The sequence below is a fragment of the Protopterus annectens genome, chromosome 2.part0, assembly GCF_019279795.1.
Source record: "Protopterus annectens isolate FY-2018-M chromosome 2.part0, PAN1.0, whole genome shotgun sequence".
Classification (NCBI taxonomy): domain Eukaryota; kingdom Metazoa; phylum Chordata; order Ceratodontiformes; family Protopteridae; genus Protopterus; species Protopterus annectens.
In genome coordinates, this window is record NC_056728.1 from 1,370,394,340 (window position 1) to 1,370,420,602 (window position 26,263).

Here is a 26,263-nt window from a genome sequence, read left to right on the forward strand (position 1 = left end):
TGATTCTTTTAGTGAGGTATTTCTGTGGCCTTTCCAGCTGTTACAGATGTCTTGTGAGTTACATACCAAATAGGGTGTTGTACTCTATAATGGGTCTAATGAGGGATGAGTACAGTGGGACAATGACCTCCTTTTTTCTGGATGAAAAGCCCTTAGTAATGAAGTGTGCCACATAGAAGTATTTCCTGTTGTGGCGATGTGGTTATCAAAATTGAGACCACTGTCCACCTGTGTCCCTAAGTCTCTCATCACACTTTCAATGTTTAGTGTACTGCCACCTATGTGGTAATTCATGGGTACATGTTTTTTTCCCAAAGGAGATAACTATACAATCTGAAGTTGTTAATCTTCTTCCTATTCATCACTGATGGGTTCAGTTCCGAGCCCTCAGAACTGAGTCAGCCTTATACCAAGCTTGCGTGCACCAAAATCTCTCGAGCTAAGCTGCTACCCACAATGCCCTTTACTCAGTTACCTCAGATCTCGTTTGCCGCACAGCCATATAGCAGCATTTCACCGAGCTCTCCAGCTAAGTGATTTATCATATATATTTACAAGTTTTTGTAAAAATATTTTCTCGTTTCTTGCTTGTTCTTTGATATCTTTTTACACTCAACTCTACCCACAGGTATCCCTTTTGTACCATTGTTGGTATTTTGGACTTTCTACCCTTGTGGTATTCTATTACCATTGTTGGTATTTCCTCTCTCTTTACTTTCTTAACTTTCCTCACTGTTTCCTTTTTGTGTGAGAGTGTTCGCTATTATGTTTGAGAAGAAGAGAACTATGGGGTTTAAACACTGCTCTTCTTGCAGTGGTAAACTTCCGAATAGCGACCTTCATGAAGAGTGTGTGTACTGTTTGGGGGTTCCGCATTTGTCGGCGAAACCCCCATGTGATATTTGTGCTAGCTTCAGTCAGCAGACGCTGAATGAACGTCGGAATAAATTGATTCTGAAGGGCCAGCTTTCATCGCCTTTTTTGGAGGCTATTTCTGTGACAGAGGTCTCATCCCCTCCTTCTGTGGACAAGAAACGTCCTCACTCAGACCCCTCTTCACCGGCTGGTGACAGAGGTAAAAGCCATATGCACAAGGCCCAAAAGTCTTCCTCCGAACACCGTACTGCCTCCTTGGTTCTGACTACATTGGTTCCGAGTTCGGCTCCAGTGTAGCTTACCGAGGTCGCCTCGTCGCCGCCTACCCCGGCACCGATGACTACGGCGCCATCTACTACCTCGGTTCCGACCAGTATGTCTGCCTCTGTCTCGGCTCCAACATCATCCATCTGGGCTCCGATGTCGGTTCCGACAACAACTTCGGAGCTGTTCTTGACATCCACCCCTGTTGTGACCTTGGCTCCGAACCCGTTCTCAGCTCCAACCATTTTGTTGTTACCGGTTTCTAAGCTGGAATTGTCTGTGCCATTCTGTGATACACCATGGACCCGATACTCTTCTGTGGACCCGTTTGCCGAACAAGCCTGCAGCCCCTTTTTGGACCAGCCTAATTCCCCCTCAGGGGCATCAGTAAGATCCACCAGGAGCCTTTCAGAATTGGATGTGGTGCGCCTTTTTGACCAGCTGCTTACCACCAGGGGAATTTCAAATTTGCCTAGACCCTATCCAACTCCAGGCTTTGGGTCAATTACTCCGGCGACCTCTACATACTCTCCTCCCTTGGATCCCACCGTTCCAAGGCTCATATATCGATGTTTTTGAGAGGACCTCCTTCCCTGGCGCTGACAATGACAGTGTCTGAGGCCCCTTTGAGTGTCGGTTCCTTTGGAACCCACCCTCCCTCAATCTCATGCTTGGGGTGGTGGAACCTCCGGTTCTGGTCTTGCTTCCGATTGTGTTGTTGTTCCCAGCTTCGGATCTGAGGGTGACTACCGCCCCAAGTTTGCTTGAGGCTCCGTCCCTGGGGGCGGACCGTGTGGAACGGGGTGTGACTCCGGTTCCAATTTTGTCTTCTTTGGTTCCGGGCTCCCACTCCTCTTTGGGCGGGCCTGCTTTCTGGGTGATGGAGATGGTGCTTGCTTCTAGCAATCCTCCCATGTCAGTTATCCCCCCAGTTCCTTCTGAGCCGCAACTGTCAAAGGCCACCCCCCCAGGACTATGAGAGCACAAGGCCCAGGAAACCCCTGTCCAGGCTATTTCCCTTTCTAAGTCTTCTTTGGATGCTCCCACTGAAGAACCCCCTCGGAAACGGGCGTGTAAGAGGAAACACATGGACGCCCCAGAGGAGTCCCTCATGGAAGATATTCACTACGATGATGGGGAAGGATCGCCACGGTCACTCCCTAACGATGTCTCCTTGGAGACATCATGGAAATCCTGAAGCAGAGGGGTGACTGGAAGCCCTCCAATCCTTTCTCGGAGGAATTCGTATTCCTGCAGGCCTTTCACTCTTGGCCCTCTACTTCTTGGGTGACCCCCCCCCCCGCCGATGAGTTGGTTAAGCTCATAGTACAGGGGGCATGGAAGATCCCAGACTCCATCCCCAAGAGATCAGACAAGGTACTCTCCCCTCCAGAGGATCAACCCCATTGGTCTAGAGGTTTGCCAGTGGACGCTATGGTGGTGATGGCAGCCATGAAAAAGGACCTTGTGGAAGAGAGTCCTGCTGTCCACCCACCCAACAGAGTGTCCCGGGCAGTGGACAGGTTAGGGAAGCGAGTTTTTGCATCAGCGACCTTTGCAGTCAGGTCTCTGAACTTTTTGGCACATTTTACGAGGCTCCAGAGAGTGATCTTATCTCCGAACTCTCCGGAACCCTCACGGGCCAAAAAAAGAGGTAGATACATTTTTGAGAAGTATTTTTGAAGATCCTGTGGAACATAACAAAGATGCTAAATGGATAGAAGAAGTAAAAGAAAGAATAAGAAGTTCAAATGTGCAGGATATGAAATGGGATGAAGTAATGGCCAGAGAGATTGAAACAAAGTTGAGAAAAGCTCTAATTGGAAAACCCCAGGGCCAGATGCAGTACTTAACTTCTGGCTAAAACTGTTACCATCTTTGCATGACAATTTAGCCATGAATAAAAACTATTTATATGCGCACCCCGAACAAACACCAGCCTGGTTAACAACAGGAAAAACAATGCTTCCACTTAACAGTGAATCTGCAAGCTGCCCTAAAAATTATAAACCAATAACTTGCCTTCTGACAACATATAAACTATTCCCTGGAATTGATGCCAACAGAGTTTATAGTCATTTAGAAGAAAACTCAGTTATGGCAATAGAACAAAAGGATAATAAAAGAAAGTCATAAGGAACAAAGGATCATTTGTTAAATAAAGTCGTAGTGGAGACATGTAAAAAGGGGAAGAATCTAAGTATAGCATGGATAGACGACAAAAAAGCATTTGACAGCATCCCACATTCATGGATAAAAGTGCTTAAAAATGTATAAGATGCACCCTACACTGATAAAATACATCACAGGGACCATGAAACAGTGGCAACCCCCTTAGCAGTTAAACCATGATAAAGGACAAATTATTATTCCAGGGATAAAAATCCAAAGGGGGGTATTCCAAGGTGACTCTCTTGTCACCGTTGCTCTTTTGCCTTGACCTTAACCTATTAAGCTGTTTGCTTAACAGATTTAGGTCATGGCTATAATTTGTCTCCAGAAAGTAACAAAGCATAAAGACTTCTCATCTTCTCTTTGTTAATGATTTAAAACTGCATAGCTTATTAGATGAGGAACTGAAAGAACAACTGCATGTAGTCAAAACTTTTTCAGATGATATAAGAATGTCATTCAGCCTTGATGGATGTGTAAGCAACCTTTAAAGCAGGAAAGCTGCAGCACCAAGAAAACATCAGTCTGGGAGAAGAATGTGATGTTGTGTGAACTTGACCATGAGGGAGTATATAAATATTTGGGAACTGATGAAGGATTAACAGTAAAACATGAACAAATGCAAATAAAACTCAGTAAGAAATAGTTTAGAAGACATAAATCAGTCCTGAAAACAGTGCTGACATCTAGGAACAAAGTTCAACCTATAAACCAATTTGCTCATCCTGTCCTAACTTACAGTTTTGGAGTGATTGACTGGCCCCAAAAGGTGTTGGAGAGATTAGACAAGAAAACGAGAAGGATGCTTCATGCTTATCAAATGATTTATAAAAATCAGTGCATACCAAGATTATATATATTGAGGAAGCAAATGCAAACAAACAAGACAAGACAGGGGTGAGGGACACAAAAGGTTGGGGGATACCATGATTGGGGTGAGGGAGGGGACAACGCAGGCTCATGGCAATCAAGCTTGGAGACATTGAGAAGTGAGTCCTCACCCACTGGACTGTCATCACTGTCCCCTTACTCCACTGGTGGCTGAAGTTCTTTGTCTTCTCCTACTATGGACCATGAGGGAGAGCAGCCTCTCTATCCAGCATAGGCGTACATCCCTGGTATCTCCATGTGGGTTCTGAAATCACCACCTCTGCCACTGCTCCCAGCAGGTACCACTGCATCAGCTTCCAGGGCAGTACTACCTGAGTGCTGAGGTAGTGGATGGCAACAGAGGTAGTGCTCAGTTAGTCTCTCAGATGTGCTGGGCATTTGTGGTGGAGCTGGGGGAGTGGGGACAGGCTGATCCAGTGGGGCTGGCCTACCCTGCTGTGCTGTGCAGCATTTAGCGATATGGTACACATGGATGACATGGAGATATTTTGATGACACATAATAGAAAATAAAAGAGAGATAAGGGTTGAGGTGACAGAAGAAAAGAGATGAAATTAATACCATCATATATGACATGCAATGCTTTAACACAATTGTATAACACTTTTATTGGAAGTATTACATTTTTAAGTATACATCCTACCAGATGCACACTGTATTACAGATTGCTGAAAGTAATCCTTGAAATGTGCACATATGTGTGTTCCAGTTATACAGATTACAGTTTACAGCAGGGTGTTTGTGCCATTGGTATAGAGTTTTTAATTTAAGGTAAATATTATTGAAGAAATGACAGTATTGTATAGTTGTGAATCATGGTATTTGAACCCACAACCTCTAAATAAGGTCTAATATTGGACTCTTACAATTGGTTTGTGCTACAGACTAATGAATACATACTTGCTTTTACAGTTGGGCTATGCATGCTCAATTTGATACAACTATAAAAAAGACCACAAAAAGCTATCTTTAACTTTTAAAGCTACAATAACACTTCTCTTCTGCTGCATACATACCACTTGCTTCCCTCAGTCTCTCCAATCAAGCAACATGAGCCTTCCAATTGAACTCGCATTCAGTGGGAGCTGAGAAAAGAACAGAAGAGCATTATGCATACCAGTCTTCCCTATATTAAGCTTTCTAAGTCTTACAAGTACCCTCTTATTGTCATAATTGCATAGCTGTGGGATGTCCACAGTCTCAAAGTCATACAACCAATGGCTGAGAGTAACCCTTTTTCTCCTGCATATCTCATTAAAATGATGTCTCCATAGATCTCCAGTGCATGGAACACCAGGTGGATACAGCCTGTGCCAAACTATTCCACTCAGGCTTGTATTGGGAGCCAGAATAGTACCGCTCCAGAAGCCTTTGGTTGTGGTACCTTACCAGTAGTCCAGTAAATATCCTGAACTTTTTTCCACCCTACCTCTGTGCCCTAAACTTGGCACCTTCCAGTCCAACTCCAGCCATGTCTATCAGCCTAACTAGAGCAATGGGAAGTGATGCTTTCCTGCTAATTCCAGTTAACACATTTACTGGCAGTGCACAAACCCGAGCAACAATGCAACCCGTGTTTGTATGATGTTAAGCGGAATGCAGCAGTTCCAAGCATGGAGGAGTTATATAATTGAAATTGGAAGGTTAATCTGACACTTGGCTTTAGTCTGAGGAGTGTCTTCTGATGTAGCCTAGAAGTATATATTGGAAACTGGAAAGTAACTGTTAAGTAAGTTAAGTATGCAGACATGCAATGGGGGCATAATTGTAATGACCTGAATCATTTGTTTTTGCCTTTATACACTGAAGAAAATTGATTTTTACATTGGGAGATTCAAACCTAAACATAAAGGACAAAACATTGTCTTCCACAGTGTTGATTTTCCATCTTTGTCCCAGAAGCTGTTATACATGTGTGTGTGTGTGTGTGTGTGTGTGTGTGTGTGTGTCTATATATATATATATATATATATATATATATATATATATACAGTTGTATATGTGTCTTATGTAATTGTGAAGCCCATGCAAGTCCAGAAAGCAGAATTATACTTACAGAAATACAGTAGAAGTATTGGTCTCATCCCTCATACATATTGAATACAGTGGGATGTGGAACTACAATAAAAGTGTATGGAATATGCTGTATTAGAATCCAGGATAATGTGTATGGTAGTCCTACACTTACACCACAAGAATGTTGAAGTAACACTTGTCTATTTTTTAGTTCATTGTTGTAAATTGCATTATCACAACAGTAAAAACAAGTTTTACACTCCTTGTACTAGAACCCAGGACCATCTGTACTTCAGCCCTATACTTACACCTGCTGCCACAGGACTAGTTACATGACATTTCCTAATTTCCTAATCATTCTTAAGGTCTGTGTGGTAACCGTCATGCAGTGCTGCTTAGCATGTTTGGATGATGCCCAACAGAATTAATTGAATGTATCCAGTTGAGTCCTGTCTGCAGGTGTTCGATAGCTAACTGCCATGCAGCACCGCTAAGCGCAGCTGTGTAACAGAAAGTAAAAAATGCAACAATGTATTATTTTTGACCTTTGCCCTTTTACAGACACCATGTTTGCTGGTGTTCTGTCTGCTTTCTGGGTGGGCCACTAGTCCAGTTTTGTGCACTGCTTCACTTCGCCCAAATGAGATAAGCACAGCCAAACCTGACATTCAGTTTTCTCCTTTTCCCATGTTTATGCTAAGTGGCGCATTGTGCAAACGCTGGTAAAAAAAAAAGGGGGAAAAGTATCTGAAATGAGGAAAAGCAATTTATGACATACACACTACAGAATGTTAGTGCACATATATTTCTACATAGGTCTGGATTTGAACTCTCACTCCAGTGAACTATCAGAACAAAGGAAGAGAGGGTGCCTTATCCCTCTTTGCCACACAAACAGCTTACAGCTTTGCAGCAGGGAAGTGAAACATAAATAAAAGGGAAAGGTACTTCAAGTGAAGCAAAGAACTATATGAAATAAACACTACAAAATGTTTGTTAGTACACATGACATTTTTCCACATAGGGCTTGATTTGAAGTTTCACTCCAATGAACCTTCAGAGCACAGTAAGGGTACCTTATCCCTTTTTGCCACACAGACAGCTTTGCACCAAGGAACTGAAATCATTCTGCATACAACCAACTGCAACATCATCTACAATAATATAAAACCATACAAGTGTACGTACATATATTATTTTTGATGTAGTGCACCAAGTATTACTTGCAGATATGCAGCTCTTTCTTAACTCTCTGTGTTTGTTGGTCATTCTTCTCTTATCTGACCAGTAATCTGAGACATGCAGTCTGTAAGCCATTCTATATCATTGTCCTTAAAATGTGTGAGGATATTAAATGGCAATAATATAATATGCAGTTGCCAGCAACTGAAGGGGAGGTTGGATGTTAATGGACACAACCTGTGAATTTACATTTCCAACCTTGACAAAATTGCATCCATCACTTAGCAAGTCTAACCTGGCACACCCACTGAACATAGGGCAGTCTGCATTGCTGTTGTCTTTACCTTCTCCCTACCAGTAATCATTCACTGTTGCAATCCATTAAAAACTAACACTGAGGGAATGCCTGCACCCATGTTTACATCTGCTACAAGGAGCCATGTATTTGGGATTCAGCAATTCTAATGAGTTCACATCTTCACCGTGCTGACAGCCCTGAATGTATACCATAAAAACCATGTAGATAGGGAAAGTGAAGGTGAGACTTGTTTATGTGGGCAACACAGAAAAGAGGCTGTTACTTTGTGATATATCTGCCCAGAGGATTACTGAACCTGAGAAGGTATGCTTGCATTTTGTCAGGTATATACTGCATTTGCTGAAATGTAATTAAGAAAAATCAGTTTAATAGCTTTATATATGTGTGTGTGTGTATATATATATATATATATATATATATATATATATATATACACAATACCTTAACATGGAATCCTCTGTGTTAAACCTGTAGTCATGTTTCAGAGACAGTTCATTTGATAGCACTTTTAGCATTTCAATGATGGTCTGCTGGCGAAATGTGTCATTTGCCTGTTGTTTGGTGTTGGGGAGCAAAGCTGCATTTCTGTTATGGCACAAATAAGGATATATTGCTAGTGTTACTCTCATTTTTTACATCCAGCCTGTTGTTCGTATGTCAAATCTCTAGACTATTTTATGTTTCTATAGTGGGTAATGCTGAAATGCTACCTTTTCTGTTTTATCTTGGAATAGTTATTTTGTAGTTATGTGATACTCATGTGTATTATCCTTCTGGTGTCTTTTAGGACACATAGGACTATGCCACCCAGGTGTCTCACCACCCTTCACTGTCACCGAAAATCAGGTAATTGTTGAAGCTTTTAGGCGACACCAGGCCTTCCTGCTTCAGAGGGGATGTGGAGATATGTCAGGCAGAATGCAAATTTGGCAGCAGATCATAGCAAATGTTAATGCAGTGGGCAGCCACAGCAGGACTGCGACTGGGTGCACCATAGGGCCACTGACATGATCTCATCTGCATGGGCAGTGGCCCGTGATCGGATGGGTACTGGGGGGTCCTGCTACAGAGCTGCCACTAACAGCAAATTAAGAGTTCCTGTCCACTGGCAGGGATCCCGACAGCTCCCAGGAAAGTTCAGAACAGCATGTCCTTGACATTGGTGCTACTATTTCAGGGACAGCAAGCGTGTTGCAGGAGGAGCTTCCATGTAGGCTTTCCTGTCTAAACTGTTAAATAGTGTTGTATAGTAAAAACATTTAAAATGAATATTTGTTCTGTTTCACAAGAATTTTTTTTGGGGGGGGTGATTGAAGACTGCTACAGTTTAACAACACATTCTGATTGATTACACATGGGCTTAGGTTGGACTTGTCATCAAAGATCTTGTTGGAAGTATAGTGAATGGACATATAAAGGGGCAAAAGTATTACCCCCTGTGTTACTGTTAATTGTGATGATGTCCTTACCATTTGCTTAACTTCTTCAATGGCCATCTAGCATATAACAACATACCATCATCTGCACATGGTAAGCCAAATATTGTTGTGTCAGTATTGATGAGCAATTCAAAGAAATATTTTAGTATGTGCTGTTGATGTCAGGGCTGTTGTGTGTATTGCTGTACTGTCTAATAGTGGTAACACTGTTATTTTGTTAGCATATATGGGACTATAGTAATGTAGGTATTAATTTTTCCTGTGTTTGTTGCTTATTATCACAGGCAGACTCTGATGATGGTGACCAAACAAAGGCACAGTCAGGGGGGGCCGAGGTTGAATCTGACGCTGAGGTTTGACATACAGCCATCTCCTTAAATTCCATCGGACACCGCCAGTAGGCTTACACTTACCCATTGTAGGTAGCCCTCAGATATTGGACAGTTGGCGGGTGGAACAATCGATCAGGGAAGTGTGGTTACTGCAGCTTCAGTGCTTATTCACTCTGCCCATAGCCAAAGTGTGGGCAAGATGCTGCACAGGAGAGTTTTAGGGGTGCTTGAAGCAGGCCTGTAGTCTATCCTGCACCTGATCCGGGTGGTGTCTCTTCCCATGCCACTCAGTGTATGTTTAGGGCTGTCATGGAGGCACAGGCATGTTCCCATAGATACTCCAGAGAAATGCTTAGGGTTGTAGATGTGGCACAGGCTGACATGCTTGACTGCTTCCACCACATTGCCGCTTCAATGGATCAGATGAATGACACATTGGAATGAGTGATGTCTGTGATGGAACATCTGTTGAGAGGGGCATGGTGTCCTCGTGGGCATAAGTCATCCCCATCATCTGCTGTTAGCCAACGTGGCAGTACTTCCACTGCTCCATCAGTGGGTGAGCTGTCCACACCCAGGCGTGACAGGCCATGGCGTCATGGTCCTGGATGCCCTCATGAGGGCAGCTCATCCAGCAGACGTCAGTCACATTCAGGTAGCAGCAGTGTATCTGACCATGGGTGTGGCTGTGCCAGTGCAACTCCTGGGGAGCCAGTACTCATGGACGGCTACGACAAACGTGAACTGCCACCTCTACCATGCACGACTCACACTTGTCCGACATACCAAGATGTAGAGCTAGTACAGAGCTTGGCTATGTTCATGCAGACACTCACACACCAATTTTACCTGGAGGACCCATACAGACACACACACAACAGTTACATGGTTCAGCCATGCAGCCTATAACTCATTTTTGTCTCACTGGCCATTTGTTGCTTTATCCAAATGTCTGCCTACTTCTCTTTCTTACTCACACTCACCAACCTTTTTTGTCAGCCTAGGTTTCCTGCCCCCCCCCCCCACACACACACACACAAAACACCCTGTCCAAGTGATGATAACTGCGCCATATCCCTGTTTTGTATCTTTTGGATTCACGGATATATAAGCTTTGTGTCTGATGCTCAGGGTGCATAGCTGACTTAGTACTTGATATATCTGCATTTGTGATGTTGAATTGGTAATTGTACTTAAAGTAACACAGTTGATAGTATGAGAATTTTTCCATCTTTATTGTTAATGATCTTGTGAGAGTTGTGAAGTCTGAAACTGCAATGTGTATCACTACTTTCTAACTTCTCTCTTTAATGATTTTCCAATACAAACGTATGGTGATAAAGTGAGGGCATGCAGTGACCATCACTACTTTTGAGAGGTATGACTGTGTGAATCTTTGATGCCTGAGGCCTGCTACTTAATAATGGACACACACAACTCAAATAAGTCTCTGCTGTCACATGTTAAGGTAATTTCTGTACAAATCTTCCACCTTTTACTTCCTTACTCTACCAAGTAACAACATGCAAGGATATGCCAGTCATTCATATTATTACACAATACACTCCAGGTTCAACACTTACCTTGTAAATCCAGCAGTTGTAACAGTTTTAGTTCAGGGCTGACTCTCTGTGATGCAAGCAGCACACAGCTAATACTTGAGGAGGCAAAGGTTGTTACAGCTGGCTGGCATCAATGTATGTGCATAGGAGGAATGTTTTAGGCCCTTAGGTGGTGAGTATGTTATCCGTTGTCTTTTAGCCAATGCAAGGGCATATTGAGCAGGCCTACGTCTGCCTACACCCACAGCAGTTGCTGCTTCCCCTTCTTACTCCTCACCTGTGTGTGGCATGTATGCTCCTTACACTTGTTGATCCTGCTGAAGCTGTTTTCTCAGGATGATGTTGTGTAGAATGGCACATACTATGAATATTTCAGTACATGTCTATGGATTGTACTGCAGGGCTCCACCAGATGTATCTAGGCACCTGAACAGCGACTTCAGCAGCCTAACACATGCTCTGTGGTATTTCTGGTTTGAGCGTGTGCCTCTTTATGGTGTTCTTCAGCAGGTGTGTGCGCATTTCTGATGGGTTCATCAACCACAGTTCAAATGCATAACCTTGATCCCCCAGTAAATGGCCCTGTGAGATAACCCCCCTAGTGAACATCTGATACATTTGGGAGGTGTGCCAGATATACGAGTCGTGGTAAATGCCTAGGTTGCCAGCACGCACATTCAGAATGATTCCCTTGGCATTACACATGACTTGGCAGTTAATACAGTGGAAGCCCTTTCTATTAATGTAGAGCCTTCCTTGTTCCCCGGGTGGTGCCTTAATTTCTACATGTGTGCAATCTGTGGCACCCAGTACTTCAGGGTAGTGTGCTACAGGGTAGAACTCCTGCATCTTTCTGGCCCTATCCGCAGGAGTAAGGGGAAAATATATATCGTCACTAGCTTGTTGGAGTGTAACATTCAAGAACTGATGGAGGATCCTGGATGCTGTTGCCAGTGACACCCCCAGCATTGCCACTGTAGGTCTCTGAAAGGTACCTGTAGCTAAGATTCGTAGTGCTACACATACCTTTGTCTCCACTGGGATGAGTTCCCCTTGGTTTGCCCTGGCTCTGAGTTGAGGACGACAGAGGTTGCAGAGTTCCTGTAGTGTGTCTCTATCCACCCTGTAGCACTCTACAATTTCCACATCATGTAGATTGTGATAAGTTACCCGGGGTCTGAAAACTGTTCTCCTTCTTGGCCTTGGTCTATTAGCTGCAGCAGCATAAACTTCAGCCTGTTGCACATACACGTGAATTTAAAGTAACAGTAGCCCCTAACATTATTTCTGTGTAGACTCCTTTCCGTGGTTGTAGTCCAACAGGTTTTAGAATTCGCAGGGAAAACCAGCACTGAGTCTGCACAGTTGCTTTATAGCTTGTTGAATAGCTTCTCTATCTTGGATTGCTTGATTAGGATACAATTCAGCTGCTTATGATGTAATTTGCATGCCATGGTGTTCACTTTGTTTGTGCGGCTGTGCACGGCTCTACACACCATGTAGAGCCGCTTAATGAATTCAAAACACTGAGCTACAGTACGCATGTTGAGGCACGACGTGCATACGGTGGAGATGGAACGTGTAGGCTTTATTGAATCTGCCTGATAATGCACAATTGCAAATATACAACAGTATATCAAAATAAAACTATGAGCCAGCAATAAGTACTGAAACTTTTAACTGCATTTTGTAACAGCCAAGAAGTAAAGGGTAGATAAAACACACAAAATAATTATGACTGTAATTAAGTGACCAATGTTTGATAAAATGTATATATGCTAGATTCAGAAGAAGTAACTAAAGGTAGTATAAAAAATCTTATACAGATATAGTTTGAAAAATAGCTTTCCAAAGAATTCTACAGTATGTATTTTTTCGTAAAAGTAGAGGAAAATGAGCATGCATATAAATATTTTATATATAGGAATAGCATTAAGGAACAGATATTTCATATAAACAGTTACCCCTCTGTGTGGTGATACAGAATTTGACATTACAGTTTATACTTTCTGTCTTGGCTTGTTCGTGTTGCAAGGTGCTATGTTGCAGTTTGTTTGCCGAACATAAACCAGTAAAATTGTTTAATTTTATATGTGCTCTCTGTTGTCAAGTATGGCTTCTAGTTTTCTGCAGCAACACCTCCAAATTTCTCTGACAACAATCACAGCTGTAGATTGCAGGATTTTCATATTTCTGTATCATGAGTTAGTGTTTTCTAAAGGATGGACCTCACAGACAGATGTGTAGTTGAATTTGGAAAATTCACAACTGATCAAGGTGCTGTTAACAACAGTGCCTTCTGTGGCAGACTTTGAATTCCACAGCAGTGACCTGATTCTCCGAGAAATTCTTCAGTTTCTGAATCAGAGAAATACTCAAGCCATGATTTAAATGCTTAGAAAGCATGTACTGTATAAAGGAGGGTTCTGTTACTGTTTATTCCTGCTAAAATGTAATAAAACCAGACACATTTCAACTTTGGGGAGATTAATTTAAAAACATTTTTTCCAGGCCTCTTAGTGAAGAAGAAATTTCAGCTCTAAAAGAAAGACGCTATGATAGTATTGCAGAGAACCAAAAACTGGCTGATGCAAAACTGCAAACAGAGGTAACTGTTATCCTATTTTTGTGTTATTTCCATTGAAGTTGGTTTGCTAGTTTCTTTTATTAGAGTAAGCAGATTAATTCATGGTTGTTTTTTTTTAATGAAAGTACACTTGTCATACTGTTATGAAATCACCTTGTGCAAGTGTAGAAAGCGAATTAAACCAGGGCTACTCTTAAAAATATATATATATTCTTATTGTTAGTTTTTTTTTTCAGTTTACACTTAGATTTTCTTCCCCTTTTGTCATTATTGGGGGCCAGTATGTTTATTTCTGGTGATTAGCAAGGAAGGAAATGGTACACTATTTGCCTGTTTGACTAATCTTAAGTTAGAGCAGAAGTCATAAAACATTGTTATTGTTGTATATCTTGAGATTTTATTTATTTATTTTTTTAATTTTCTTTTTGTGGCAGCCACAGTTGTCTTCAGAAATTAATTAGATACCTTCTCATAACAGTTTATTTTATTAGATATTGCAGTCCTCCACCCATGCATACAGTATACATATAGTGCATGCAGGCACGCGTACACACACACACACACACACACACACACACACACACACACTCAGTCTTTCTCACTCACTCACTCACTCACTCACTCACTCACTCACTCACTCACTCACTCACTCACTCACTCACTCACTCACTCTGTCACACACACACGCACACACCCTCTCTCCCTTTTTTCTCGTACAGTCACACATTGAAGTGCTTTTTCTTTTTAATTTGTTGATGACAACTGGCCTAGACTACCCTCAGTTTTTTTTTTTTTTTTTGGTGTGGAAGAGACACTGGAAGTTTTGTGGCTTTATTGTTTGCATTTATCCCCCTGACTCGTATGCATCAATTAAGCATGATGGTTTGCATAGTTGTAAATGCTCTGCTGATGACTCCCTCAAAGGGTGTGATAAGTGGCAACTTTGTGCAGAACTCCTGTGAAATATATAGTCTAACATGAAAATCAAGTGACGTGTGTTAGCAGCAATAAAGATGTAAGACTGTTTTTGAGCAATTTATGAAATATGGCATATTTTTTCTTATTTATATTAATATTTTGTTCTCAGGATTAGAATGAGCTGACAGGAATGTGTACTAAAAAGCTTTGAGTGAAGATGTCTTAGTTTTTATTTGCAGTTTACAAAATGTAGCTTTTTTTTCATATTAGCCTTAAAAGTCTTACGGCATATTTAAAACTGTTGGTTCTGAAAGTGTATTAAAGCAAGCTCCACGGGATCTGTGACTTTGGGCCACATGGAAATGATGGCGTCATTTTTGTATAGCATCAGTTTTGAAATGTTTATATTTTCAGTTTTGTAGTGGTTTGTGGTCATAACTTGTGTAATGGGTTTGCTGCAGGGCTTGCTTTCACAGCCAGCAAAATGTGGAATAAAAAAAAAACAATTAGATTACATCATTGTGCAGTGCTTTAGATGTACAGAATTGAAATGGGTACTGCATATCACATGGACATTTGTGTGACTTATCAGAAAGCTGATAATTTTATGAACAAATTTGCCACTGATATATGGCCATAAAAATGCAAGAATTTCTTTATATCTCAAATTAAGAAATATGAGATTATTCACATTTGTGCCACTTTCATAATAAGTGAGCATGGCAGCATGATGTCTGAGGTATCTTTCCGACACTGACATGAGTCCAGGCAAAAATGCCCCAGTATATGACGTCTGTCCAACACATCAACAGAGATGTCGTGGTTTGTTTATGTTTTAGATATGAAGGTATAATATCACTCATATTTGTGTCAGTATTTCTGTAAGGTAACATGGCAGCATAGTAGGTATGAGGTATTTTTTGGAGCTGGTATCCTGGACAAACTGGGCCTAGTGAGTTGACCTTGTCTGGTATACCTGCAAAGGTATAGTTATTGGTTTATGTTTCAGATAATGCAGTTATGCTATTTTTTATATTTGTGATAATGTCTATGTAAGGAAGCATGGCAAGATGATGGAAGAGCTGTCATTTTGAAACTGGCATCAGTCTGTACCAAATGGGTCTCATATATGACCACTCTCTAGCACACTTGCAGCTGCAGAGACATAATAGTTTGTTACTGTCTGTATGTGAAAATGATTATAATTTTCATATCTGTGTCAATATCATTGCAAGACAACATAGCAGTATGATGGGTGAGGCATCATTTTGAAAATGGCTTCAGCCCAGACTAATTCAGTCAGATACATGGCTTCTGTCTAGCATACCTACTGAGATATGATGGTTTGTTTGTTTCAGGTATGACAATTATTTTCATATTTATGCTAGTATCTCTGCAAGAGGGCATGGCAACCTGATGGGCCATTTATCATTTGGAAGCTGACATCAATTTAGATAAAATGTCCACAAATACATGACTTCTGTCTAGTACAGCTCCTGAAATGTAACAGTTTCTTTATTTCTTAGATTATGATCTCATTTTGAAGCTGACTTCCAGGGAAATAAATAATTTACATGTACTAGTTGTCTATGTGATGTGATGACTGAGATACTGCTACTTGTCTTAACAAATATGCAAAAGATGTGCATAAAATCTGTGGTTATTGCCAGTTATAAAATCAGATTTATGAGTTTCATTTATTAGTGTTTGTAACATTGGAAAGATCTGTATGTGCTGTTTCCACATTTATACTTTATATAAGTATGGTTTTACAAACAGCTTCTCTGAAAATTACCTCAGATTGCATTATTGCCTCTTGGGGGAAGTTATCAACTGGAATTCCTGAGCTCCTCCAAAGTGAATGAATTAAGAAGAATCATCTTTATAAAATGGAAAGACACATCTCTAAAGTTCTCCTAGTCCTAGCTGTAATATTTTGCCCTGGGACCGGACCAGAAATGGTAAAGAAAATAACATAGGCAGGTCTATGTCACATAGCCAAACTGCAATAAGTTCGAATACGAAAATGTCGAACTCGGAAGACCGAAATGCAATAACTTTGAATACTCAGAACAGTGATTTTTTCCCCAGGGAAAAAAAATCACTGTTCTGGTACAAAACCAAAAAACACACATACACTGTAAAATATTCCTAATGTGGAGGACTTTGCCGCCGCCCCCCCCCCAACGTGGAGGGCTGTGCCCCCCCCACTTAAATATACCAACTCCAAGATCGCACCACAGTGGAGGAAATAGCAAAGCCGTGATATAGACCCACATAGGCTACATACTAATTTGCCAAGTCAGCAACAGATCCTGGATCAGTAAAATGTGGGTTTTGTTTGGTGTGAATGAAAAGTTAAGGGTAATATACCAAGAAAACCAAAGTAAGGGGGAGCAGAAGTCCCTCTAGGGAACAAGACAAGGGCAGTGAATGAAATCAGGAATGACTGCTGCAGTCTATACTGAGGAAGCAGTAACCAGGACAATTGGAAGCAGAAGTGAAGCATTTTAGTTGCATCTGCAATAACTTGAGGGTCTAAGTAATTCATAAGAGAGTGTGCATTGTGTTATACAAAGCCAGGAAAAAACAATCATAAATTATTCTGCTTAATTTTTAGAAGAAATGGAGGACTACAGATGTGTATCAAGATGTTAGAAATAGGGGAACTGTTTGTAGAGCTGTTTTGCTTGATATGCTTAGGAAGGCACTGACTTATCAACAATAAAGTAAGACGTGCATCACATGGTGTGCATAGGTGAGTGTTAAAAATACATGTACAAGTGTTAAACATAACAGTTCACAGGTGATCCGTATAATGCAATAGCAATGAGAGGCAGACACATTGAAAGACATCACAAATGTGGTAATGGGGGACTGGACAGATTACAGTTCAGTTTGACACAAGTAGTGGACAGCTTGGTGGGATACCTTTTAAAAGAATATATCACAGAACATCTGAACTCAGCTGAATTACACAGCCTTTGGAAGATAAAACCAGTAATTTAGTGTAAAAATAACTGTCTGATAACTTGTTAGGTAAACTAGCTGCATGGAAATGCAACAACAGCAACCTGTGAAGTAACCACCTAGTTTTTTTGAGGTGGGCCTTGATCTAAGGTGTGCAGATATGAAATGAGCTTTATAAAGATAATAAATGGACATGAGACGTTGATAAACCATAGCTAATGTGAATGAAGTCAAACAATGCCTGACATGATGTATGGTGAAAGACTATCAGACTTGTCAGTGTATCGAGGCTTCTTTTTTTTCCATACTTTGTCCATACCATAATCTTTCTAGCTGGATATCTGTGGATGTCACTTCATATGTCACGTTGTTCATAGGTAGGCTATCTGCCTGAGGGAAATCATAAGCCTGGTCACAGTGTGTTGGCTTTCACTGCCCCAAAGATTAATTAACTGATCCTCCAATGAAGTGATCCCAGGGATGTATTTTCTATTGCCCATCCACTCGTCAAGGTTTCTCTTGAAGAGTGTTAGTGAGAGGCTCTGCCTGATGTAATTTGGAATTTTGTTCCAAAGCATGGGGAGTCTCTGTGACAGGAATCTATCCCTCCAGCATGTTCTATTTATTGTTGTGGCGAGGTTAAGCTAATTAGAGCGCGTGGCTCGCAGTGACTTGGATTTCCATAGGTGGAGCATGTCCATCAATTCTGAGTTGGACATGGCTTTGCAAGTCAGGCAGAGATCACCTCTGAGTAAGTGATATGCCACTGAGTACAGCCAGAGTTTTTTCAGTCAGTCTGCATAGGACATATGTTTGAGGCCAGTAATCCTCTTGGTGAGGTACTTTTGTGGTCTTTCCAGCTGTTGGAAGTGTCTTGTGAGGTACATCCCAATGGGGCATTGCACTCTATGATGGGTCTAATGAGTGATGAGTAGAGGGGCACTATAACCTCTTTATTTCTAGATGCGAACCCTTTAGTAATTAGATGGGTCACATAGAAGGATTTCCTAACTACTTTGGCAATATGATTGTCAAAGGAGAGATTACTATCTACCTGGGTCCCCAGATCTCTCTTCTGTATTAAGAGGGCTGCCACCTATGTGGTAATTCGTGGGTGTTTTGTTTTTCCCAAACGGGATGACTATGCATTTTTTGGCATTTAGCTTGAGGCCATAACTTTGACACCAGGTGTCCGGCTCAGTAAGGCCGTTTTGGAGGATGTCCGTGTCAGCCGGAGAGTCAATTATGGCTCCCAGTTTGCAGTCATCGGTGAACTTGGTTAGCCATAGTCCTCCTGTGTTTGCCTGTACTTCTGAGAAGTATATGCCGAACAGTAGGGGTCCCAGGACCGAGCCTTGCGGGACACCACTTGTGACTGATTTAGAGTCGGACCTGGAGCCCGCTATTCTTACCGTGTGAGTTCTGTCTGTAAGCCAGTTGGCAACCCATCTCGTGACGTAGGGGTTTATGTTCAGGCTGGTGAGTTTTTCTGTAATACCCAAGTGGGGAATGGTGTTGAAAGCCTTGGCGAGGTCAAGGTAGGCTATGTGAACCACCTTTCCCTCGTCTATGGCCTTGGTGACTGTCTCGAAGAAGTCATCCAGGTTTAGTAGGCATGATCTGCCCTTAACAAAGCCAAACTGGGTCGGGTCAAGTGTTTGGTGGTTCCCAATGTCTTTGTTAATGAGTTCCATGATGATGCGCTCCATAGCCTTTCAGACCAGACTAGTCAGGCTTATGGGGTGATAGTTACCAGGGTCAGTTGTGGCCCCTCCTTTGTGGAGAGGAATTAATGTTGCTGTGCACCATTCTATGGGCATGTAGCCTGTGGCGAGGCTGAGGTTGAACAGCATGTTTAGGTGGGGGGTTAGTTCGTTCTGTAGTTCGTGCAAGAGGCAGCTTGGGACACCATCTGGTCCCTTTGACACTATGTTTTCGGCTTTTGAAAGGGCTGATGTGAAATTGTTCGATCTTGCCGTTTGTTCTTACACACGGGTTCGGAGCCGATCCTCGGCTCCGTGTCAGCTGCATCACAAGCTCTGCATCTAAGAGAAGCTCGAGGCACAGTCTACATCCCATGATCCTCCGCTGCTATCCCTCAGATCTAGTTTGCCGCTGCAACAGTTTGCGTCGAGGAGAGCTCGGGCCAGTAAAACATTTGTAATTTTTTCAGTATTTTGAGAATTTAGAGCTGTTTAAACTAATTATTCTAGTGAATAGTTAATAATAGTTGTGTGTGTGTGTGGTTTTTCCTCATAGGGGTTTCCATTATATATATATATATATATATATATATATATATATATATATATATATATATATATATATATATATATTCTAATAATTGTAGTGTTTTGGCTTAGGCCTATTTAGTCCAGTCAGGGCTCTGACAGCAGTAAATATTTACATCTATACTTTTAGTTAGAATTTTCTTAACATTTAGTATTTAGTCCTTGTGTGCAGTGTTTATATATATATATATATATATATATATATATATATATCTTTGCTTGTATAATCCGTAGTTTTATATATCTACATACTAGTTACACATAGATAAGGTAGTGCTTAATATTTAACTGTGTTGTTAGACTATTTAACGGTTTACAAGTTATTGGTAGAATTAGTTACTTGTTAGACATGGCAGAGAAAGCTAAATCTGGTTTCAAAAGATGTCAATGTGGACAGAAAATGTCCATCACAGACAATCATGCTTCCTGCGTCTACTGTCTTGGCCCTGTCCACCTGCAGGAGGACTGCTCTATTTGTCACTCCTTCAGTGGAAGGGTCATGATGGAAAGGCGCAGGAAGTTAATCGAAAGGGGCTTGTTAAAGCCAGACTTTCAAGAAGCCTTGGAGAAGGCTGATCAGGCGTCGAAGTCTTCGAAGGTGTCGAAGACTTCGAAGGTATCGGAGCCCAGGTCATCAGCTCCGAGCACCTCTACTAAGGTGGGGTCGCCGGCTCCACAGACTTCGAGGCCGAGCATCGAGCGACTATCTCTAATCGAGGCCCAGGTCTTGGAGCCGGTGTCGGAGGTGCCTCCACCCTCGATCCTTCGTTCGGTGGCAACTTCGGCCCCTTCAACCCGTTCTTCCAGGCCGTTATCTGATACCGACGTGGATCGAGTGGTACAGAAGCTCATGGAGAATACGGCTCTGTCCAAACTAATTGTGGTTTCATCCCCATTGGTATTGAAACTCGAAGCCCTCCCTGTGTCTCCTGCAGATCCTCCTTCGAGACCTATCGAGTCCTCGGAGCTGGGAGAAGAGGAACCGATGATTGTTGAACCCTCGGTACTGAAGCATTCCTTAGTGCGATCGGCACCACTGACCTCAACTCCCTCAGAGCCCATCGAGGAATCGCGGAGCCGATGGTCTGTCCTCGGTTCCGGGGCCGAGAGTCGAACCAAACTTTCGGTTCCTACTCTCTCCCTCGGAGCCTCGGCACAGATTAGCTCGGCTCCGTCCTCTGGGTCGGAGCCCGTGGTCCCGGTCTCGGGGAAACTACCGTGCTCTTCGGATCCGGTGGAGTCCTCGGCCCGGGGCTCCGGTGCCTTCGACGTTATGAGGAAGGTCTTGTCTGAGAAGACATTTACTTCATCGGAGTTGTCTTCTCCTTCACCCAAAGGACCGCGTTCTGTTTCTGTACCCGCGATCCCTCCCAAGCGTAGAGACCCAATTCCTCAGCCAGCCCCAGAGGGTGTCCCCCCTGTTCCTCGGAAGCTACACCAGATGCTCCCTCTGATGAAGTCCTGAGGAAGAAATTGTGCAAGAGGAGACACATTGATTCCCCACAGGAATCATTGACATCGGACACCGATTTGGATGAGTCAGAGGGGTCCCCACGGTCCCCCTCTGAGGATGTCTCATTTGCTGACATTCTGGAGATCTTGAAACAGAGGGGTGATTGGCAGACCCTTGCCCCCACTGCAGACGAATCGGTGTTGCTGAAGGCTTTTGGGGCTCAACCTTCTACCTCCTGGGTGACTCCGCCCTTCGATAAGTTAATGGACCTAATAGCTCAAAGGGCGTGGGAGACTCTGGCTACAGTGGAACCAGTCCCTCAGTGGCCGAATAAATATATCACTCCCCCCAGGACAAGACTTATCTTACTAAAGGAGTCCCAGTGGATGCTATGGTGGTAGCGGCAGCCACGAAGAAGGAAATGTCCGAGGCATCTTCCTCTGTCCATCCTCCTAACAAGGATTCTAGGACTATGAACAGGTATGGGAAGCGCGTTTTCAGTACAGCGACTTTTTCCATGCGTTCGCTGAACTACCTCACTCACTTTACACAACTTCAGAGAGATCTCCTTAAGGAGCTGGGAGATGCTCTCCAGGGTAACACAGATGCTGCTGTCTCGGAAAAGGTAACAGCACAGCTTAACATCCTCACTTCGATAGTAAACTCGTCCATGAGGCTCATTTCATATGCGGCCGAGGGTACGAGTAGGGCTGCAGCTTCAGCGATCGCTCTTCTGAGACCATCCTGGATGCGCCTGTGCTCCTTTGCGGAAGCCTTCAAGTCTTCCTTTACCAATGCCCCTTTTGATGATGCCACCCTGTTTGGACCTAAAGTAAAGGAGACTCTCACTCGGTGTGAGCAAGAAGGTAAGACCCTGTCTGCCGTAGGGGTCCGTTTTTCCGCCCCGACCAGACCGTACCCCGAAGGGCAAAGAGGTGGAAAAATTTGGTTCCGAAAGACCCGGGGATCTTTCCAGTCCACAGAGAGTGATGTCCCCTCCAGAGGCAGAGAAGGAGGGAGAAAGGGAAGACGTTGCCCAGTCGGCAGAGGGGGTCCGCAGAACCAGGGTGACAGGGATAGCATCCCTGGGAAGCCCTTCCAGCACTCCTGAGGGGGAGGCCCGACTGTCATGCTCTGGAGGCAGTCGGGGGTCGCTTAGCTTTATACCCGGAGGCCTAACTAAATCTCACTTCAGATTCCTGGGTAAAAAGCATAACAAGCAGAGGATACAACATCCCATTTATAACCATTCCCCCCGATCAAAAGAGATTTCCAGATGTTTCACCCAGTCTGCGAGATCAAGCAGCAATAGAAATAAGAAAGCTGCTTGAAAAAAGAGTCATCCAACCAGTCCCGGCGGACCAGATAGGATCCGGAACTTACTCAAGGTTCCTTTTAGTTCCAAAGAAGACAGGGGACTGGAGGTCAGTATTGAACCTCAGCAAACTCAATACCTTCGTAAGGAAGGAAAAATTCCAGATGGTCACGCTACAATCGATCCTTCCCTTTCTGCAGAAGGACGATTGGATGTGCTCTATAGATCTCAGGGACACGTACTACCACATCAAAATGGCCAGAGTGTCCAGAGATCACCTGCGCTTTCGGCTGGGAGCCAGTCATTTCCAATTTCGAGCTCTGCCCTTTGGTCTCACCTCAGCCCCCAGGGTGTTCACCAAATGCATGGCAGTAGTGGCGTCTCACCTGAGGTGGCTAGGATTCCGGGTGTTTCCGTATCTGGACGACTGGCTCCTCACCGCCACCACCAAGCATCGTCTTGTACAAGCCAGGGACTACACAATCAGTCTCTGTTCTTGTTTAGGAATCTCAGTCAACTTTGAAAAATCTGCCTTATCGCCCTCGCAGCATATCTCATTCATAGGGGTGGAGTTAGATACTACTACAGCTCTGATCAAGCTTCCCCAGATAAGAGTGTCAGCCATCAGGGATCAGGTCTCTATTCTTCTTCGGAACAAGAAAGCTTCTGCTGCGCAAGTGCTGAAAGTCCTGGGCATGATGGCAGCTACCCTTATTGCAGTTCCTCTGGGCAGGATGCACATGAGGGTCATCCAGTGGCTGCTCTTCGTGCAGTGGTCATTCCAACAACTTCCTTTGTCACACGACATCTTGATCAGGGAGTCTTGCAAGTGGGATCTTCGATGGTGGCTGAACAGCCAAGATCTGATGATGGGTCACCCATTTGTACTACCCAGCCCTACAGCCACAATAACCATGGACGCTTCCCTGATGGGGTGGGGGGGACTTTTTCAGGGGAGAACGGTCCAAGGAGAATGGTCCAAAATAGAGTATAATCTGCACATCAATGTCCTGGAGTTGAGAGCTGTGTTTCTAGCGTTGCAACACTTTCACGAATCCCTACCTCTAGGAACAGTGGCAGTTCAGACGGACAATATGTCAGTGGTCTGGTACATAAACAAACAAGGTGGAACCAGGTCTTACTCATTATGCAGAGAGGCCCTGAGAATTTGGCAATGGGCTGCGTCCACAGGTCGCTTTCTGATAGCAACGCACATCCCGGGGTCATCCAACGTCATTGCGGACAGGTTGAGCAGAGCCATCCTGTTGCCACACGAGTGGTCCCTCAAAAATCAAGTGGTGGAAAGGATTTTCCGCAGATGGGGCCAGCCTTGCTGCGATCTTCTTGCATCCCCCTTAAATGCCAAATGCAGAAGCTACTTTGCCCTACTTCACCCTCTGGGGGGTGCCCCCAGGGACGCACTGGTGCACAATTGGCCCCGGGTCTCCTATATGCATTTCCTCCTGTTCCGTTGATACCCAAATTTCTACAGAAAGCCAGGAGTCTGGAAAGAACAATCATCCTAATAGCACCATTCTGGCCTCGACAGATCTGGTTTCCCTTTCTTCGAGCCCACCAGATGGAGGAACCATGGATTCTGGACCCAATGCCAGACCTATTGACTCACTCGTCGGGAGTTCCTCGCCCATCCCTCCAGTCCCTCAAACTGACAGCTTGGCTGCTCCGTTTCCCAATTTAGCCAGGTTGGATTTTTTGTCTCCAGCAGTACAGCACATTCTAGTTTCTTCCCACAAAGCCTCCACCAGGAAACTATACAGGAGCAAATGGAAACGTTTTGCGTGTTGGGCATCAGGGCAAGGTATAGATCCCTTGGTGGCCCCGATACACAAAATCTTGGAATTTTTATCTATACTCTTTCACGAAGGGGCCTCTACTTCCACGATAAGAGTACAGTTAGCGGCCATATCTAACTTTCATGTAGGTGAAGAAGGCTCTACAGTTATGTCCCACAGGATTTGTAGAGCTTTCATGAAGGGTACCTTTCCCCTCCGTCCACCCATTTGGGATCCGTTTTTTCCATGGAACCTGAATTTGATATCTCAACTTATGCTACCACCCTTCGAACCAGCTTCAACATGTTCGCTTAAGTATTTGTCATGGAAGACTCTCTTTCTTATTGCTGTTACTTCAGCTCGTAGAATATCAGAGCTACAGGCCTTGTCCGTTAGGCCACCATACATGGTTTTCCATCCAGTCTCCTTGCGTACAAATCCGTCATTCCTCCCGAAGGTATGTTCTGTGCTTAATACTAACCAATCCATAGAACTTCCCACATTTTTCAAAAAACATTCAAACAAGTTGGAATACATGCTGCACAAATTGGATGTACATAGGCAGCTGAGATTTTACCTGGACAGAACAAAGGATTGCAGGAAATCGGATCAGCTGTTTGTTTCATTCGCAGATAGTAAGAAGGGCATGGCAGTAACAAAATGCACATTATCCAAATGGCTTTCGGACTGCATAAATTTTGTCTGTTCAGCTTCACAACAACCACTTCCGTTCAAGCCTAAGGCTCATTCTACTAGGGCCGTTTCTACTTCTCTAGCCCATGCCGCTAGCCTACCGTTGGATACTATTTGTGCAGCGGCGATGTGGGCAAAGCCTCATACTTTTGTCACTCACTACAAAGTGGACAGGACCTCCAAGAACAGGGCATCCTTTGGTTCCACTGTACTCAGGAACGTTCTTCCGTGAGTCACCCAGGGTAATGGAGCTAAGGACGCTACCCGTGTGTAAGAACAAACGGCGAGATCGAACAATTTCACATAAAGAAGTTATGTTCTTACCATAACATTCCATGTGAATTGTTCATCTCGCCTTTGTTCTTACATCCCCTCCCTCCTTCCCCCACCACGTTCTGGAAGAACTGGTATGACTAGTGTCTGGTTGGTCTTCTCTGGGTTATCTACACTACCTACTCTTTAGTAGGTTGCATAGTAGCTGTACACCTATCTGTGTTTAGTTCTTATTTTTCAGTTTCAAGTGTGTGATTGCGTGAGCGGTAGACGCAGTGGTTAGTAGTGCGTTCTGGGTTCTTGCAAACTAGATCTGAGGGATAGCAGCGGAGGATCATGGGATGTAGACTGTGCCTGTAGCTTCTCTTAGATGCAGAGCTTGTGATGTGGCCGACTCAGAGCCGAGGATTGGCTCCGAACCCGTGTGTAAGAACAAAGGTGAGATGAACAATTCACATGGAACGTTATGGTAAGAACATAACTTCTTTTTTTCACCTGTGTGTTTGTGATTTTTGGGACACTACACTTTTCCGGTATTGTTGTGGGCCCTTTTGGAGATGGGGGGGGGGTGGAGTTTACACTGAATTTGTCTGCCAGGATGTTGGCAATATCAGTAGGTTCAGTATATTTTGTGCTATTTTGCAATATTTCAGTGCATATCTGCGAGTTGCCACTTAGATTCTTAACATAGCTAAAGAAGGCTTTGTGGTTATCTTTTGAATCCTTGGCTATTTTTCTTTCGAAGTTAGCCTTGGATGATTTCATGAGGGACCATAGTTTCTTACTTATACTGGTCAGGGATGTCTTTTCTTCTTGGGATTTGCTTTTTTCCTGAACTAGTTTCCTCTTTCTATTGTATAGCCTGTTTATTGCAGGGTCCACCAAACTGGTTTCCTTCTCTTAGAGGAGTGAGTCTT

General features: G+C 43.4%; 1 protein-coding gene across 4 annotated transcripts in view; it reads left to right on the top strand.

The window, feature by feature from the left end:
* Positions 1–26,263, top strand: part of AP1AR (adaptor related protein complex 1 associated regulatory protein) — a 1,076,438-nt gene that overhangs the window by 461,194 nt on the left and 588,981 nt on the right. For all 4 annotated transcript variants that reach the window (XM_044061545.1, XM_044061546.1, XM_044061542.1 and 1 more), the window contains exon 5: positions 13,565–13,661. In XM_044061545.1, coding sequence (XP_043917480.1) covers positions 13,565–13,661 — 97 coding nt within the window. The remainder of the gene's footprint in view (positions 1–13,564; positions 13,662–26,263) is intronic.